Raw genomic sequence first — 20,100 nt, 5'->3', positions numbered from 1 at the left:
GCATCTTCTCTGGCTAGGAATATGTCAGTATGTCCAAATTTGCTCCACATCAGCATCAAATGTATTTTTCTGAATGCTTTTTCACCTAAAATCTTTAAAAAACATGCCGTTCATCCCAGCTGCTTATATTTAAAGCATATTTTAATAGATGACAATAATTAGCAGCCTCCATTCACTGCTGCCAGAGCTGGCCATTTTTTATATCCTTGCATCTCCTTATCCATGTTTTTACTAGGAATATATTCATTGTCATGTCTCTTTTAGGATTGTAATTGTTGAAGAAGAAGTGCCTTTCCTTTGGCACTGTGATATTTAGGAAAGGTGTTAAAGGGGGAGATGGTCCATGGGGGAGGGGTTTTCCCCAAGACAGTTGCTTTTCTCCTTTTCACCCTCTTTTATACAGACGTGTCCATGCACACATATTAAGAAAAGTATACTCATTCAACAGAAGAAAAGTAGAGATCCAGGAAGAAATTTAACAATATACGTTATTATTCAACATCAATGAAAAATAGATGGAGAGTTAGCATAAAGCATGGAATGAATCCCTAGAACCACCCTTTGCCAACACCTATTATATTTCCAGCCAAGTCAGTTAGCTCCTTGAAATATTGTATATAGGAATTCCTACATAGAGCAGAGGTAGTATGTGCTTATAAAATGTCATATAAGTGAATCTCTTTAAACTGATTTTAATGAAACACACATACACAGATAAAACCCAAAAATCCTGGGGTACTAAAACTTTTACTTTCAGAACTATCCAACTATATCCTCACATGCCATGTACAACATAATTGAGAAAGTGGAATTCAGAAATCATTACATTTATTTTTTTAAAACAAGCAGATCTGGATTCCTCTTTATTCAATGTTTATGGAATGGTAGCTAAAGTCTAATTAAAGTCCATAATTGTTAGAATATTGAGATTTCAAATATTTAAGTTTTTATGGTAATATCTGATTATTTGGGTAAACTGAATGTTATTTGTTATACTGGTACTCTTTGTTTTCTGCTTTTCCTGAAAATTAGTTGGCAATAATGGCTTTGGATGCTGCTGCTGCTGAGAGAGAGAGAGAGAGAGAGAGAGAGAGAGAGAGAGAGAGAGAGAGACCGAGTACCCAAAAACTGGCCCCACTCCACCCCCCGCCCTGCCCCCACTATGCCCCCCATCTTCCACCCCACAGGACCACTCACTGCCTCCAGGGCCCGCTGCAGATCGCCCAGGCAGCTCAGCAGCACCTATGGCGGCTATACCCTCTGCCCGCACCTTGCAGCATCAACTGCATGATGGGATGTGATGGCAGAGTCTTGTGTACGCTGCCTGGCTGCCATGTCCTTGGCTGCACCGCTCCGTGTGGGCCACGCTCGGGGGTGACTCCTTCAGGGGTCTGATGGAAAGGAGGGGGTCGTGGAAGAAGGCAAGGCTGGGGCAACAGCATGTGTGCCCATAGAGAGGGCTCTGAGTGCCGCCTCTGGCACCCGTGCCATAGGTTCGCACCACTGGCTTAGGGCTTTCTAAGATAAAAAAATATACTACAATAAAGTATGAAAATGAGGTAATTAAAACTAAACGGGGGTGAAGAATCTGTGGTTTTCAATAGTTCAAGTTAAATTACCAGTGATGGCTAAATGATGGCAGTATGACTAGTAGCAAGTGATAATAGATTTATGGTTCAGCAACATCTGAGGGCCTCAGATTTTCCACTTCTGAATAAGAAATTGGGCTTGTGCTGAGTACATTGATATCAACACTTTTCTTTCCAGTTAATTATTTCCAGTTAGCGTCTCTAACAAAGTAATTCATTTTCCTGTTAGCCTGCCTGGTTTGTTGTATTTTTATTTCTTGTATGGTATTGTCTGCAGGTCTTTGTAACAAGTCTTTCTTTAGATATTTACTACTCTCATAGGTAATCAAAGACTGAAAATACAAGCTGCCCTACTTGCAGTGAGTAGCAACTTCCACATAGGCTGTGGAATAGCAAGAGAGGGAGAGAAGCCTCAAGGCTTCAATTCTGAGTTTATTTCCCTTGGTATTTGGTAGTAACAAATTGCTTGCAGTCTATTTCTCATGCTAGCTGATTGGCTGCACCTTGCCTGTGTTAATCACATTTTTGTGAATAAAACATTATAGGAACTCATAAGGGGCCAGGGGAGAATTGCCTGAAAATATTCTCAGTTTCTGGTCTACCAGGTCAAATACCTTGCCCTTTTAACTTTACCATTAACAATCTAAATCTTGAAAACTTGAAAATATTTATGCAGAATAATATGCAGTAAACTACATGTGTCATGGGTAATATTTTCCTCAAGTAATTTTTATTAAGAATTGTAAATAGAATATAAACTAATGCAACTACAAAAAAGAATACAAAAAGAAAAATAAAGAAAAAATGTGTAAAAAGGAAAATAAAATAACTTCCCTTTCATCCAACAAGTAAAAACAATTTTAATATCTTATCACCATTTCCTATATAACATATACTGTACTGTCTTTACCCCATATCTCATCTCTTAACTCTAAAATCCCAAAAACAAATGTCTCTGATTTCCTTACTGGATTTTGCTGATAAAGAATAAATGAAGATATAATTAATTATTTTAAGCTGGATTTAACAAACTAACTCTGTATTTCTCACTTGAATGTTTAACAAACTTAATTTTAACCCCATCAAATATAATCCCATAGTTTATTTTCTATTCATTTTTTTGACCTCATACTTTTTCAGAATTTACAGACTTCTTTTGTAATCCAGTAAGAAAAAGTTATTGGATCACTTTTCTGTTTGTATATCTCCTTTAAGCAGTGGAATATCCATCAGTTTTATTTGAACATTCAGAAGAAAATATCTTTCTCTTTGACATATTTAAATTCACATTAAAATTAATTTCAAACTTAATTGTAGCTTGTTCTTCTGTGACTTTATTGACACATAATCTATTTATATCAAATAATTTTGAAGACCAAAATTCAAAAATGTCCATCAAAGATTTTTGTTCCATTTTCTTAACTAGATGAATTGTTTCCTACCTCTTTCTAGTGTCTCAAACCAGATCCCATTATCATATTTCCTCTTTAAAAAAAAAAAAACTCAAATTATCACCATTTCCAACAATACCCTATTGGTATTTAATCCCCAAAAATAGTATTTTTATAAAACATTTAAAATCACACTCTTTTTCCAAGGGGAAAGTATCTCACCTAATGAATACAGGGAAAATCTTTTCGATCTGAAGTGTCTTAATGTTTCCAATTCGGTAAAAAAATGATCTCCAAACAATGATAAAGAAATGAGGCACTATCTTTCATCCTTAAAAGATTGTGTTATAAATGTGAACTTGATGGTATCCCTCAAGTCACAACTACTCAACTGAAACGTCAATTGCAGAATGATGATTCCTGCCATCTATTTATAGGGAGTGGCTGTCCAGAGTCACATGGCTGCTAATCTTTCTTCTTACACATATATCCCAGTAATTTATAGCAAAAAATACTGTATTGCTTGTCAAATGAAAATATATTAATGTCACTGAAGATAATAGAAAAATATGATTAAGATCCTCACCTTGTAAATTCAAACAGTCTGTTTCCTTAAAAATGCAACAGATTCAATTCATTTTAATGTATTAATAAGAGAAGAAAAAGTAGACTCCAAAACTTTATGATTATGATTATTACATGGATTATTATTTTGCGTACATTGCTCAATCAGACCAAATAGATCCTTTTAGAATAAAAAATCAGATCAATTATATCTTCCATTCAGAATCAGCCATATATTTTATAAAATACAAAGCAAATTTATCACTGAATAAAATTGATGTATAAAAATATTAGATTGTTAGTATTAAGCTACTCTTAAGTACACATATATTTGTGCCTTATTGAGTTATGATTCAGAGACAACTACATGTGTGCAGAGGTTCTATTAATCCTATGTTGTTTTAAGTAAGTTGATAAAATAACTAATATATTCCTTCCATAATGATTCCTAAGAGACTCACCCTTTACTCTCTCCCTTAAAAATAGTTTAATATTTTGTACATTGATCCAAGCAATTACCATGAAATTATTTGAATGACATACCCATTGAAAGCTTTCATAACAGCTTTCAGTTTATTTAGGAAACCTCAATGCTCTGTAAGCTAGCTAATTCAAGGTTATTTCAGGATCAGCAAAAAAAAATTTCTGAAATCTACTGTGATTAATTTCTGCAGTGAAAAATTGATTAAAACATATAAAATTAAAGTTCTTGAATGATGCTAGCAAAAACCAAATGAACCTATCATTTGGCTGTTTTTTTTTCTTCAAAAAACATACTACTTAATATTTTAATTTCATCCTAATATTATGGTTCTCCTAATACCTAATTCTGAGATCAACTAAAAACAAAATATAACTTGTGAAACGTAATCATTCAGTCCAAAATTTTAAATAAATAAAAAATATTAAGAGCACCAGAATAGATGAAAACTGATATATTGTGAATAGGCATGTGTTTGATCATAAAATGAGAGGATCTGCATTTAAAATTCTCCAAGATAAACCCAGTAAGTTTTGAAGCAATGTCTGTTTAATTAATTTTGTAATGAACAGTAAGTTGCTGTGTACAGTCAGTTCAGCCTATTTGCAGCCAGTTTTTCACTCAGCAAACAGCCTGAATCCACTTTGTGACCCAAAGTGGTCCACCGGGTTATGTACCATTCTGAGATATGAACTAGGGGGAAAAGAGCCTTGTCCCCTTGTAACATACTATAGCAGGGAAACAAAAATTATTTTTGTTTAGTCAGAATGGGATGAATTTTACCCAAAAGTTCAAATGTAGGAGACACTGTAGGAGAACAGTTGTGCAAAAATTAGGATTATGCTAGCACCTTTTCCCACCAAAATTTAATAAAATTTATAAACGTTTGTGAGTGGCAGCTCAATTCAGATTCACAGAGTGGCTAGATTAATGCAGGATTTAAATATGGGTAAGATAGGATGAGGGGATAGTTTGCTGGTTATTGAGATGCAAGTTGTATACCTCTAACCTTTGGGTATTTGGGGAGTGACTGTCAACATTACATTATGTTTTTCAGAAAAAACTTTAATGATTCTTCAACAAAGACTCTTGAATATGCTTGGCTTGAATAAATTTTGCACTCATAGATAAGAACACTTGTAAACAAAAGCAAAGAGTGGGAAAAATTAGCTCTTTTGCAATGAAGAGAAGGGAAAAAAATACTCCCTCAGAATATGTATTAGAGTTGTTGCTTTTTAAAGTATTGGTAAATGATCTTGACTTAGGGGTAGGAGTTGGGTTGACTAGGTTTACAGATGCTGCTAAACTAATGAGAGTGGAAAAATCTAAACATAATCATCAAAAGCTGAAGGATGTTTTTTGAGGATACGGTGATACATATGGGGGCAAAAAAACTTAAAATATACTAGGTTTGTTTTTATTGAGGTTAACTTAGAGAAATTCATGAATAAATCTGTACTTCCTGGAAATAGGGAGATGTTCCAGAACTGTGTGGAATGTAGTGCAGATGCTTACAGAAAGCTGAAAGAGAAAACAAACTTTCCTATAGTTTCTTACCTTAGAAACTAAGTCCAACTTTAGATTATTATCTCCAGCAGATCTCCAAGTTCATTCTGAACTTTTTTGTTCTTGATGTTGTTATTTAAAAAGGAAGGAGGTTAAGGTTCAGGAAAGGGGGGAGGGAAGCATTGTTTCTATGAATATTAGTAGGTTTATTTTTGGAGTGAGAAAATGTTAAACCATACTAAAAATTTCCCTGAGTTTTGAACAATATCCAGATTATTCCCTTGCCTTCTGCCTCTATTCTTGCTTTCCTAGATCTACTCTCAGGTGAGGAAACTTCTTTCATAACCAGTACATTTAACTTTAAGATGAAAAAAATATTTCCAAAGCAATTTATTTTAAAATTATCTTTTTCTAAATCACTATGCATTACCATTACTAGTTACTTTTCTGCCACAGCTTGAAATCAGGTCTCTTTGTTTTTATAAATTAAACCTGAAACATATTTTATGAATGGTATTCCGATCTCTGAGCTGTAATTTCTTCTGGATCTTTTCTCCCCTTAATTGCAGAGCAGTCATCAGGGTACTCTTCTATTTCAAAAGCTTATAATTTGGGATAAATATTTTATGAGTTTAACTTTACTTTTACATAGCAATTTTGATCTTCAAATGAGTAATAGATTTAGTTTGTTTCTTTCCTTGCAGTCTATGTTTTGAATTTTATGTTTAGTGACATGATGTTCTACAGCTGTTTTAATAGCTTCAACTTTATAATTAGCTGAGCTCAGGTTTGGGTTACATACAACAAGGATCTAGTCTCACAGAGATAACAGAAATAGAAGATGTCACTATTTCAATAACTTTATGAAGTGCATAAAAATATACAAAAAAATCAGATTATGTTATGTGAATAGGCTTGTTCACACATTAATTATGGGTGAATCAATAGCCTTTGGTTATTGGAATTATTTTATTTATCTCTTTGGTACTATCAAGCTTACTTCTTAAACACTGTATAAAAAATAATTAAATAACAGCCAAGGGATAACTGCAATTTAATGGGAGGAATGATTGCAGCTATATCAGGATAAAACTAATTTTTCATGTTCCAGAAATACACAGAGGCTCTAAGTATAGGATTAAATATTGTATGTTTTATTCTCTCTCATTGTAGTGGGACTTTTATACCCTTATCCTGATCCTTAATATTTTGTTGTTGAATAACCAGTTTGTAATAATGAACTAATGTAAGATATAAACAAAAATTTATATTGAATATAACCTACAAGGAAAAACATAACTTCTGCAGCTCAGAGATAAATTTTAAGTTTCCAGCCACCAATATATTTATCCCATTTGGATGAAAAGGAACAACCAAAATCCAGCATCACACTTCCACTGCAAGCAACCTAACTAAGCACAAGAGTGTGCTAGGAAGTACAATTTAGCTCAGTGATAGATCTGTCTAGATCTGGAAATTGACAGGCAAAATCCAGAAAACCTGCTGCAATTCAGGGTAGGCAACTAATTGGGTTAAGGGACTGACTTAATTTAAGAAAGCTTTTTGTCATCTTAGTGGGATAAAAGAGTTCTGTGCTACAGTTAATATATTTAAATATTGTTTTATATTTCAGATGTTACTTGAACTATTTTGCAATACAGTATTTCTTGTCAGTATGTTGTATTAGAGGATTGCAGAATCTGGTTTTTTTCACATATCAAATTCATTTTTAATGTTAATTTAACAGAAACCTCTATCTTGGCAACTGATTGTGGTTCTCTTTTTTTCCTTCCACTATTTAGTGTGGAATTAGATTTTAAGCAGCAAGAAGACAAACTTCAGCCAGTTCTGAGAAAACTTCATCCTATTGAGGAAACTCAGGTTGCACCTTTGCCTTATTCTCAGGAGAGTTACTCCTCAACTCCCAAGCAAAAATCCAAAACTGAATCAAAAAAGCATGGAAGATGGAAACTCTGGTTTCTTTAACTAAATCCGTATTATATGGAATTTTAAGATCGCCTTCATTTAAAAAAAAAAAACTACATCCACATGAACTTGTGGAGTTTTTAAAAAAGGATCCTAATAATTTGGTGACTGTCAGCAAGTGTTACTCTGACAATATTAAGAAAGCATTTTTTCTCACCATATGTACCAAAAAAGGCCTTTGTACCTATGAATGAACTTTCAGGAGTAAGGCATTCAAATTGCATACCTTGTCAACTTTTTATTTGAACTTCACCATCGTAGGATGTTAAAGAACCTTTAAAACCAGGATAGAAATTCGTGTTAGCAAAAGGAAAAAGTATAATTACTTGCCCACCATTCTTTTGTTAAAAATAACAGGTAAATGTTATTTTTCAGAATCCAGATTTTGTTTTGATTCTTTGGTTTCTCCCCTGAGATTGTTCACTGTACATTTAATTTTCCACAGATCCTGGGGTGGGTAGAACCATTTTCAGCACATAGATACCCTGAGGAAAGCACAATATTTTCAATGGTCTGAGACCATGAATAATCTTTGAAATGTGATTATGTGTATACTTGCCTTTATGTGCTGTAGCATTATGCCAAGTGATTGCACCTCAGTGAAATGCTGGCACCTTTAATTTACTGTCATTTTCATCACATAACCTACTGCTCACTTTAAATGGTGAGCAGTCAAAAGCCACCTAAAGTCAGGGCATGCCTTTAATTACTGGCAGTTGACAGGGTCAAAGCTAAGGACGCTAAGCTCTCTTAGATATTATTTTTAATCTGTTGGTACCCAACAGCTGAAATTATGTTCTGGCACCATATTTGGAATGAGGGAAAGAGGGAAGGGAAGAGATGCATAACAGTAAGTAACAGATCACTGGCAGCTGCCGCAATTTAATACACTTTTGTAATTTAGTCTCAAGAAAACACTATACTCTCTTGACACACTGTGCCAGAAATTTTATAATGTATTGTGTTTTGCCTTTTAAGAGTTCACAAGAGCCTGACAGCTTTGCACATTAAAGGAAGATACTGAACCATCCTAATCCTTCTACTAAAATAGTATTAGCAAATGAGAAGGTTGAATGAAAATGTTGTGCAATTAACAGTTTAAGAGTAATTACACAAATTGAACAAAAGCTCTACTAGTTATTTTTAGACACTTTAATTCCCATCAGTTTCACTGACAGGATCAAGCACATAACTGTCCATTATTTAAATAATATCTCAGAAAAATTACTCTGTAAGCTTTCTTTGGAGATTTCCCCCCCCCTTTTTTTTTTATACTTCCATTCCAATTTCAATAAGGTATCTGGGAAGTTCTGGGTACATAGTTTATCTAAAATCATACAAGTTCTTTTTTCATAACTATAAAGCAGAATAAAGTGACAAATACTGTTTTATTGGTGGAAATCTCCAGTGAAAAAAATAATGCAGATGTACTACAATCACTTACTTCAATATTTAAACCTACATTCATGTTATATATTTTATATTGAGTTTTATTAAAAAATATAATTTGGTTGTTTTATGGAAAAATATCTGAGATCTGCTTATGAAAATACAATTGATACATGAGTTATGATCAACTTCAAAATTCCCCTGTTATTCTATAACTCATTTTCTACTAATACTCCAAGAGGGCTACCAATGACTATTGTAAGGAAGTATTTCTGAATTTTATTTTTAGTATTTTTAATTTCTTTTTCAGAAAGTGCAAGGCTCAGAAAGTCATTTTGATGCTACTGGAAAAGCGTGAATATTTATATTGGAAAGGAATGGAATTAAACATAATAAATTTTACAGTCTTTTAAATTAAAGTTCATAACTTTAATTGATCCCAACATACTTTAGAATCTAATCCCAAATATAATTGTCGGTATCGTTCTTACTAATTCCAAGACACATTTTTCAAAAATAAATATCTACATAGATTAAGCTGAATGTTGATTGTGATCCTACAGATAACATCACATACATATACAATAGGGTCAACATGCAATGGAACATGTTTGGGCTTGGGTTTTCTACATGTCGGGAACACTTTAAGACAGTTACATCTTTTTCTTGGCTTGACACAGCTTCCCTCTGCAATTGACATGTGATCATAGGAAAATATACTTAGTTAAAGAATTCTTGGCAGATTCTATGTAACACCTTATGCATTCTAAATGATATTTCAACTTTTGAATATGGATCATTGCACATAGTCCTAATAAGCAACCTAATTTTTATGACCATTTATTCATAATCACAGTAAGGATCATGGCCATTATTCCTAACAAAATTCTATCCTTAAGACTTACAATAATTTATTAAATTCTCCCAAGTCCAAAAATAAACTAAAAATCCATCACAAAGCGCCAGACAGGAAGCAGGAGCCCAGCTATAAACATGTGCTGCCTCATGTAACAGTGAATTTTCCTGTATGTTAAAAGCTGCACATGCACATGTGTTTTCCTGATTTTCTTCTAACAAACTTTAATGACTCTCTTAATCACATAACCCAGCTGCAACTTCACTCATGATTCCATAGCTTAGAAATAATTGTGAAGAAATGCACCAGAAACCTGTACAAATCATAGGGTGCATGTCTTCAGGTTTATAGACTATATTCTGCTTTTTTCCTTTTCTTTAAATCTGGGCTAAATCAAACATACAACAAGTATGCATATTATAAATATGCAACTCTGAGATGCTTAGCATATGACCTGTGTATTTCAGATATAGCCCATATTCTCTTGGGCTTCCATCAACCCACAAAAATTCCTAAAATATATTTGCTGGTTGCCAAGTAACACTCATTCTGTTATATAGGAATCAAACCAGGAAAAGAAACATTAAGATACCATTTTAAAGTTGAGAAGCAAAGTGAGTCAGTATTCTATACAGCAACAGAGTGTTTTACTAAAACACTTGCAAACTTTTAATTTTTACATTTCCTCTTTCAAAAGATAAAACACATATTCTTGCTCAAAGCTACATACTGTGTTACCGTACCATACTATGTAACTTGTAATAAAAATTTTTTGCAAGTGTGTAAAACGTATCATATTGTACTACATTTAGGATCACTGAGGCAAAAGTTAGAATTCTGTGGCGAGAAGGCTAAAATCTGTAGTAAAGTATAATATTTAACTGACATATCAAACGAAAATACTTTTACTGAAATTTGTTGTTTTAAAAAAACAGATAGGAAGTCCAAAATGTATATCATTATTCCAATTTGTGTATTCCTTAATTTGCTGCTAAATTCATTAGCAATATCATGTGGTTTCAACCACTCGTTTACTTAAACACACTTCCATATCATGCTTTATATTCCATTTCTAAATAATAAATGCTGCAGTAATTTTATATTACTTGCTATTTTCATACTTATAAGGACAGTATTTTCTAAGTTTGCATAATTCCCATAAAGCAGCAGTGACATAGATATTTGTTTTGAAATTAATGGGAAACAATACATGTAAATATCACTTTTTTCTTAAAAAACAGACCACTGTAATATACTTTATGTAGTCAAGATAAAATGGAAAATATTAATGTTAAAAATGCTGAGTATATGAATTGTTTGCTTTGCTTACATTATTTTGATTATTTTTGCCTCTGAAAACACTTTTGTACAACAAAATACTGGCTGAGTGTCTCTCTACTTTTCCTTCAACATTTAATTGCTGTACCAAGTTTTAAAACCCAAGGGATGATTTTTTTTCATGAATGTTTTAAAATGAAATTAGATTTTACATAGCACTAGTTCAGCAACATCTATGTAATAGCAATGAGTTGATATACAGTATATGTGAACTTGATAATTATTGCTATTAAGAGACCCCATATTTCACTATAATGAAACTGAATTTCCAACATCTCAGCATTATTTCCCTCTCAATAAAATTAGTACAAATAATTTAAATATAGGATACTCAAAGTATCCCTCCATTTGTTCAAAATGTTCTTCAAAAAAACTTAATTTATAAATGACTACTTCACCTTAAAAGGAAAACAAAGTAAAAATAATTATGAAAATGAATTGATTGCAATTATGGCATGCAGAAATTTGTTAATTACAGGTAGTTCTCAATTTATGACCACAATTGAGCCCAAAATTTATGTTGTTAAGTGAGAAATTTGTTAAGTGAGTTTTGCCCCATTTGTGACTTTTTTTGTGACATTTTGTTAAGTGAATCACTGAAGTTGTTAAATTAGTAATATGGTTGTTAAATGAATATAGTTTCCCCATTGTCTTTGCTTGTCAGAAGGTTGCAAAAGGGGGTCACATAACCCTGGGATCAAGAATCTTTGAAAATCTCCATAAAACAATGTAATTTTTAAAAACAACATGGTAATTCATATTGAGAGATGGTATCAAAATGTTAAAATATATTGGAGTAGAGAAGACAATGTTCTCAAAAGACAGGATTCAAAAGATGAAGCTGTAGATAAATACTTTATATCTTATCACTTGAGGTTATGATACAAACTCACATTCAACTAGAATTATCCGGCCTATGTTACCTTTCTACGGTAACCAGAAATATCAGCCAAGAAAGAGCTTGTGAAAGAAGAAGCAAGGATCAGCTATCATAGTAAAAAAAAACAATAATGAACTCCTTGAGGAAGCAACTATTTACCTTCTAGTAACCTATTTGTATTTGTTGCCTCTGGATTTTTTTTTTTATTATTCTTGGAACAAAAGCAAGCCTTTTTCTCCTTGAAGTCAATGGAGTTGAAGTAAATTTCAGGGCCTACTTTTGCAGTGGTCTAACTCTTGCTTGGTAACTACGCATCAGATGAAAAAATTAATACAGAAGATCCCAGTAAAGACATGCCCACAATACTCCTGAAAATATAAAACTGGGCTGCTTGAAGATTCTCAGTCTTCCTTACAATAAAACACAGATTTTCCCATCCAAAACATTTTGTTTCTGAGAAGAATGCTATCTCTCCAGTAGAACAGAGCTCCCCAGCCTGGAGGGAAAGGGAGGAGGAGCAAAATGTGCATGTGCCCTGCGCACGCATGCGCAAACAGGCCCACACACAGTGGGGCCGCTAGCTCCTGCACACATGCACAAATGGGCTGCTAGCACCTGTACAGTTGCACTAGAGTGAGTGGGTGTGCACACTCGCCAGCCATTTCCGTGGCCCAACAGGCCATGGCCCGATACTGGGCTGCAGCCCATAGGTTGGAGACCCCTGCAGTAGAATATATACTGTAGATTAATCAATTGCTGGAACTAGATCAAGAGTTGGACAGTTTTATCCAGATTGCTGCTAAAGGAGTATATATTCTACTGAAGAGTAACAAAAAGGATTTTCTATTTTAAAGTACCAATGACAAAGATTTACCAGCACCAATTCTGATTAACGTGTAGCTGATATTATAATTCAGTAAGATAAAGTATAAAGTAGTTTTAAATCTAAAAAGAAAATTTACAAAGAGGGCTTAATGGCTCACTGTTGTGAATTACCTATTACCAGTGAGCACTAAAAAGACAGATACTCAACTCACATACATCAGCTGTTAGATATTCATTGCCTTGACTTAATAATAACAAAGGTGGAATATAAATAAATACAAATAAATAAAAGACTATATCCCATTTCTGTGCTGTAGAACTCAATCATCATTCTTCTGTACTGTGTATTAAATGGGCTGCACTTAGAATATTGCATCCAGTTCTGGTCAGTGTACTTTAGGAAGGAAAAAAGCAAATGAGTGTATTCAGAAGAAAACCACCAAGATTATATAAGGCTTGGGAAGAAAAAAAAAGTCTATGAGGAATGGTTGAAGTTACTGAATATGTTCAACCTGGAAAAGTAAAGGGAAACATAATAAAGTATATGTTTTCACGTATCTGGAAGGCTGCTTTCCAGAAGTTGCTCAGAATTATTCCAGTAGATAGAACAAGACATAATGGCTATATAGGGAACTAGCCATTATTCAGATAGCAAGAGAAAAATATTAACTGTAAGAACTGACAGAATAGGCTGCCTTAAGAATCTCTAACACAAAATTATGTACACAGGCAATCCCCAGGTTATGAACAAAATCTGTTCCTAAGTCTCTTGCTGTATATTAAAAACATGCAACTTTAGCCATTCATGACAACACTGTGCGGCTTCAGCAGTTCATTAGCTCAAGAAAGGAAAATGCCATCCACTAGTTTTAGTAGTAGGCAGCCAATTCAGAAGTGTAAATTATAAGTTGGATGTTCTTATGTTGGGGACTTTCTGATTGTTAGACTGAGATGAAATTCATCAGGACCCAATCCATGGTTAATGTCAATTTCTAAAATTCCCAGAATATGGAAATTCAATCAGCAAATGCAACAGATAATCCTGGAAGAGGATTGAGGAGTGAGGTAAATAGTTAGCATTGGTTTCTGACTCAGATGAACCCTGTGAGAAAAATACACCAAACAATTTCACTAGAACAACTGAGCTGTGATTCTCAATACTGGACAGTGGTAGGATTCAGCCGTTCACACCACTTCGGCAGAACCGGTAGCTAATTTTTTGTTGCCCAGGCCCAGAATGGACTTCCGGAAATGGCATCCATACAGAGAACTGGTTGTTTACATATTGAATCCCATCACTGATACTGGCTGTATGTTAAATTCCATCAAATTGCAATAATCAAAGGTCAACTTCATCTGCCAAAGATCCTATCCTTGAGCTGACTATTATGGATTAGGAGGAAATTTCAGCTTTGGGCACTTCAGCCTAAACCTAAGAAGAGACAGAGAGACATCATGAAGGAAATCTGATACTAGTTCTTTTGAATGACTCCGTGGCCACATTGATGTTATGGAACATATGGAGATTATGCTTTAAAATATGTCTCTCTTAGTTTATGAACCAGTTCTCATATTTTCCTAAAGAAGATTTAGGAATGAGAATCCTTACAATTGATGGCCACATATCAGTTTTATTATGGAAACTAAAGGTAGGCTGATTCCAAAGTAGACTTAGTATTTTATTTAAATTAATTTAATATCTTAAAACGCTTTTTAGCCATTTGGTTAAAAATTATTAACCAATCTATAGAAAAGGAAGTAATTTACTAGATAATTATTTTTCCTTTTCTATCCTATAAAGCAAAATCTCTGCTGAAAAAACAACCAAACAAACTAGCTGTTGAAGATACTATTACTATTGATTTTATTTAACTCCTGCCTTTATTATTTTTATAAATAATTCAAGGCAATGAACATATTTATTGCTCCTCCTTCCATTTTCCCCACAAAAATGACCCTGTGACATGGGTTGGGATGAAAAAGAGTAATTGGTCCAATGTCACCCAACCAGCTTTTTCATGCCTAGGTTGAGATTTATTTTATTTGAAATAAATATTTGAAAAAGTAGGCACATAGAGCCAAAGCACACTTCACCCAAGCAAAGACAGAAACAAAAAGATCAGAACATATCATCTCCAGCAACCAACACCCAGATAAGCAGAGATTAACACCAGATAAACAAGTAGAAAACAATATCCTAATTAAGGAACTACCAATACTGACAGGGTGAGCTACTGCATATAAATAGGGAGCAAACATCACACTCATTATCATTAATGATATTACCTAGTTAGGTAACGAAATATCTGCAAGCAAACAACCAAATTTAGAGAGCACCAAAGATTTCACAGTTCAAGCCTAAATTAGGTGTATTCTCTTCTACTGAAAGATTAGAAATAATATACATACATTTTAAAGATTTAATTTCTAGCATTTAGCTAGATGACCGTTTTAATCTGAATCCTATAATTTATTTCTTGGAGTTCAATAGTGACAAATTATTTAGTTAGTTTACTTGCGTATTAATAAATTGAATACATGAACTTTTAATCAACATCAGTAACATGAATTTCACTAAAACACCAATATATATATATAATATATATCCTTCAAACTAACTGTAATACATGCATAAACATCATGTGCAGTATCTAAATAAAAACCTGCAAAGCCAATCAGTGTACTAAAAGTTACATGTCAGAATAAGATTGACTGTGTTCAATAGCAGTACTATAACCTGAACAGTGACTGCCATCAGATGAGCAGTGTATTATATATTCATATACCATTAAAAGATGGTTAAAATGCCACCTAGAAAATATTTCAATGAGAAAAAATATAAAACAATTAGAACCAACTTAATCCAATATATTAGGAAACACATTCAGAATTGCAGATTAAGTTTAATTTTGAGTGTTAATTTTATAAACTGTATAAATTAATTAAATAAACATAACACCATAAAAGAAATCTAGAGATTTATACAATCTGAAGCAGCAAGTTAAGATTTTAATGAACTATAAAACCTGAATTAAAAATAAACTGAGGTAAGGAAATGTAATTTAATTATGAACAGATCAAGTATGGCACTAGAAGGAGTATTGAATGATTAATAGATTATAGTTGTAATCCTCAGCCATGAAAATTCCTGGATTTTCTTCTTCTTCCTTACATTTCTCTCACAAGTTAAAGGGCCAGAACCATATTCACAACCCTAAATACGTTGGAGGAGATGTATCATCAAACTAAAAAGACCAAAAATAATATCTAACTTCTATAGAAAGTTTAACCAAATCTGAAGGGAAATGTGAGTTTCCAGATATTATTGAAATTCATTATAAGAAATGGAGAGAGGGAGAAATAAGGTACCATATTTTTAGCAGGCAATTTTGAGTGCACTTTGTCACCCAGACGGCATCACTGCAACTCAGGAAAATTTAAATGGCTATTATGTCCAATGGTCAACATTGGACAAGCCACATTGAATCAAACTGCTTTATTCAACTCATCAAGTGTAATATCTCAGGTAAAAAAAATGTAATTCTTATGACAAAGGTGCCTTGCCTAAAAACATCCTTCGGGACAGGCAGAACAGTTCTATGGAATTAATACAATACAAATACAATGCATACCAAAAAGGATTTTCTTTCAAATAAATGTTCTGCTTTATCAGAAAGTATAAAATATATATATATGTATATACGCAAGTTCAAGATCCAAAGGACAGTTTGGCACAAACCATCAGTGATATTCCCAAAAATAACTTTACTAACAGCATACTTGAAAGGTTTCTTTTCATATTTAGAATATATCTTAAAGATCACTGTGGATCAGATATGCTCAAATATGCAAGTACCTCTGCTGAAATGATAGTAAATAAGTGAAAAAAAACCTACACCCCCTACAACATATCTACTAACAGCACATTCCTTTTCTTAATGGTAGTAAGCTAGTTGTGTGTTGTGTCCTGAGAAACGCTACAGTGCTGTCAACATTTATGAAATTGGATGCAAAGTCTAATAAAGTTGCCAAAACAAGTGATACAAAAAACCACTAGCTACCTGGGAGTTTGGCATATATTTAAAGCTGCCAATCTGAAATTGATGTAAAGATATCTCTGTTGACTTCATCATATTATTAGGTTTGGGTAAGGAGAGGTCAAAATAAATGGCCAGAAAAGGTGAATTTTCCAAAGACAAACATAAGGAAGTATTCCTAACAAAATTACATATTCTATAGAAATGTTTTACATTCTGCCAGTCTAATATAGTAGCAATGTTGAAAACAGGAACTACTATTGTATCACTGCACTAGCAAGAAAACTTCAGTAATAACAGTGACGTATGGGACAAAATTAGGACAAATCTGTATTCTGTGTGACCCTCAGAAGGGCCTCAACCTTGGGTATTATATTTATAACTTTTCAATGCCAAATTTATTAACTTGTCTATGACTTTGCAATGACAAGTATGTGAACAAAAGTACTGTATGTGATTAAGAGATTTCTGATTTAGTTTTGACAAAAATATTCATCACTAAATCTTGAGTCACACTATTTCAGTCTTCCTTTATGAACAGCCCTCGATTTGAACAGCAATAAAGTACAACCATTAATAATTTAAGATTTCTTAACCAATCCTCTGAATTATATATGTCTTCCTGGATCTGTAAATGCTGTATGCAGCACCATTGCAATCTATGATAATTTAAATTTCTGTATCAAGGGGAAAATTTCACTACTGAAATCTACATTCTATTTTGAGAAAAAAATTCAATTCCTATCCTGAAGTACGGTAGCAGCAAAGAAATGTTGTCTAGTTTCTCAACTTTTTGTGCTTTCAGAGTAATGACTGAATATTTGCTCCTATGTCCTTGTTTTATCTGTCAGAGTTATCCCCTTGTCCTACTATCACCACTCAGTTAGCCTTAGAATATAACATGATTGGAAAAGAACTAGAATTCCCTGAAATAACTGATTTAAACAAAGTGCAATATTCAGCCACATCTATAATATTCATATTTAAGTTTCTTTACTCCAACTATCTGAATTTATGTATTTATACCTGAAATTGCCTGATTTAGGCTGTCACAACCTTTTTTGTTCATTTAACCTGAAGTATAGGGAATAATTAGCTTCACCTTTCAATCACATTTTCCTAAATAGTTAATTTCCTTTAATTTTTAGAAGTATTACATAGCCATTACCTAGAAGTATGGAGCTAGCCATAAATTGTGAGGTCAAGCACTGGGGAAAGCACCTCTTGTCTTTAAGATAATTATAATACAATTTGATGAACATAGAAATAGAGAATCAGCTATTTTACAAAATGTATTATTCTAAACATGAACTCACATTTTTCAGCTGTATTCTCTTTGAAAAAATAACTAGCATTATAAACAAAGATAGGTTTACAGTATCTCACATTTATATAAAGACTATTTAGAAGTATACATTTGCCATATCATGATGCTAAGATTTTAACACTAAGCTTATTTTCCTGGTAGAAATTCTTGAAGAATTCAGAATTAAGATCTTTGAAAGATCAAAGGTATCAGTTTTGAGAATGCTGCTCTTTTCTTATTCATTTTAATTTTCACAAGACTATTCTGATTTAATCAAATATGTGGATGGCAATTGTTTTTTTCCCCAAAAGGTCTATTCTTAGCTATTAAAAATTATTTTTATAACCATTTTTACTATCATATTGTACTGGAGTATCTTTCATATCAACCTCAAATCCTGATGACTTAAAGAGTGACCTGGGTACAATAGTTTTAATGGCAACAGTAAGAAATGGTTTGCTGTTGCTTACTTCTGGTATAGTTTTTCAGTTTGCCAGTTTAGTCTTCTTGTGTTTCCTGGATGTCTCCCATCCACTACAAACCAGATCCAGCCTGATTATTCTCTAAGCCACGGGTGTCAAACCCGCCCCATCACATGACGTGTCGCAACATATCATGACTGTTTTTGCGTTACCGAAGCTGGGGTGGGCATGCAACCAGGCCGTGGGCTGGCAGTTTGACACCCCGCTAAGATGAGAAAAGATCAGCCAAGTGTTGCCACCTGTTAATTCAGTGTCAAATCCATACCCTTATCAGTTTCAGGAGGAATAAAAAGCATAATAATTAATTTGACATGAATCCATGGAAGGTCAGAAGATACATCTAAAGAATATTTGCAATGAAAAACTGTTATTACATAACTGCTTGTACAAAAGTGAATCATCACTGATTTTGCCAGAATGAATTCCATTCAGAAATGCATTGAATCATAAGAGGTAAGTGCTCCTCTAAAATTCTTGGTGCTGTCAGCATTCATTAAATACCTATGGTCTTTTCAGCTGTACTGCTTTCTCAGTTATTGCTCATTTTCCAAATGCACATATTTAATAAGGGTACTTGGTGATAAATATCTGCTGAAAGCTAATATTTCAAATAGAATTTACTAGATTTCAAGCAACAAAAGAAAAGACTATGCAAAATCGATCAAATCAAATCTTAAATGTATCTTGGTTTATAAAGCTATAAATCACAAAGGAAAATAAATTATATAGCACAACATTAAAATATAAAATAAGGATTACAAATAACTAATTAGCTTCTCAGTAATGCACAAGATTATCAAGGAAAGATCATACTGATTTTCCCAATGTCCTCAAAAACCTTGAGAAAAAGGAGTAAGATGGTAACATGCTTGCAATCCTATTTGGTTTATCGTTTCACCACGTTAATGCAATGGCATCCATGGTTGACCTTATTGGTCATTTTTTGATAATTTGTTGAAATGAATTTGACAGAAATTCTGTGCTGCAAAGAGTTTAAATTCAAATGCTCTTCCCAGGTACCTGCCATGCTGAGTATAACAGTGAGAAGTGTTCCATTACAATATTTCTGAAACGGTATCAATGGCAGTTAATTGAATTTTTGATAATATAAAAAAACCTAAATAAGTATGATATTTGTATGTGTGTATGTGAATGCGTGCAGGTTCAAAAATTAGACCATCTCCTCTGACTTTTTCAAATCCATGAAATGCTTGATCAAGGAGCTAGCTGCTTGATAATTCTGTCTAACCTGAGAACTAGTGGTTATTTTTTTTTCTACATTAGTCCTTACATATGGCAATGCTCTTCTACTATTAAAAAAAACCCAAATAAATTAAGTTTGGAAAGAAGACTCAAGTATACAATCCATGGTTCGCTTCAAAATTCATCACTGGCTAGTCTCTCATTGTACTGAGACATAAACAATAGTTTGTAAGTCACAATGTCTTTGTGACCACAATACAATAACTT

At 33.2% G+C, this 20,100-nt stretch overlaps 2 protein-coding genes across 6 annotated transcripts in view; one reads left to right on the top strand and one right to left on the bottom strand.

The window, feature by feature from the left end:
* The window catches only part of INSYN2A (inhibitory synaptic factor 2A), a 57,799-nt gene extending 48,359 nt beyond the window's left edge, over positions 1–9,440 (top strand). For all 3 annotated transcript variants that reach the window (XM_039345403.1, XM_039345238.1, XM_039345316.1), the window contains one exon: positions 7,334–9,440. In XM_039345403.1, coding sequence (XP_039201337.1) covers positions 7,334–7,517 — 184 coding nt within the window. In that variant the 3' untranslated portion in view covers positions 7,518–9,440. The remainder of the gene's footprint in view (positions 1–7,333) is intronic.
* The window catches only part of DOCK1 (dedicator of cytokinesis 1), a 450,137-nt gene that overhangs the window by 260,215 nt on the left and 169,822 nt on the right, over positions 1–20,100 (bottom strand). The window lies entirely within an intron of this gene.

Source organism: Crotalus tigris, unplaced genomic scaffold (assembly GCF_016545835.1).
Source record: "Crotalus tigris isolate CLP2741 ecotype Arizona unplaced genomic scaffold, ASM1654583v1 scf7180000017536.10889498, whole genome shotgun sequence".
Taxonomy (NCBI): Eukaryota; Metazoa; Chordata; class Lepidosauria; order Squamata; family Viperidae; genus Crotalus; species Crotalus tigris.
Note: the sequence above shows the minus strand (reverse complement) of the source record. Positions and strands in the feature narration are given on the sequence as shown.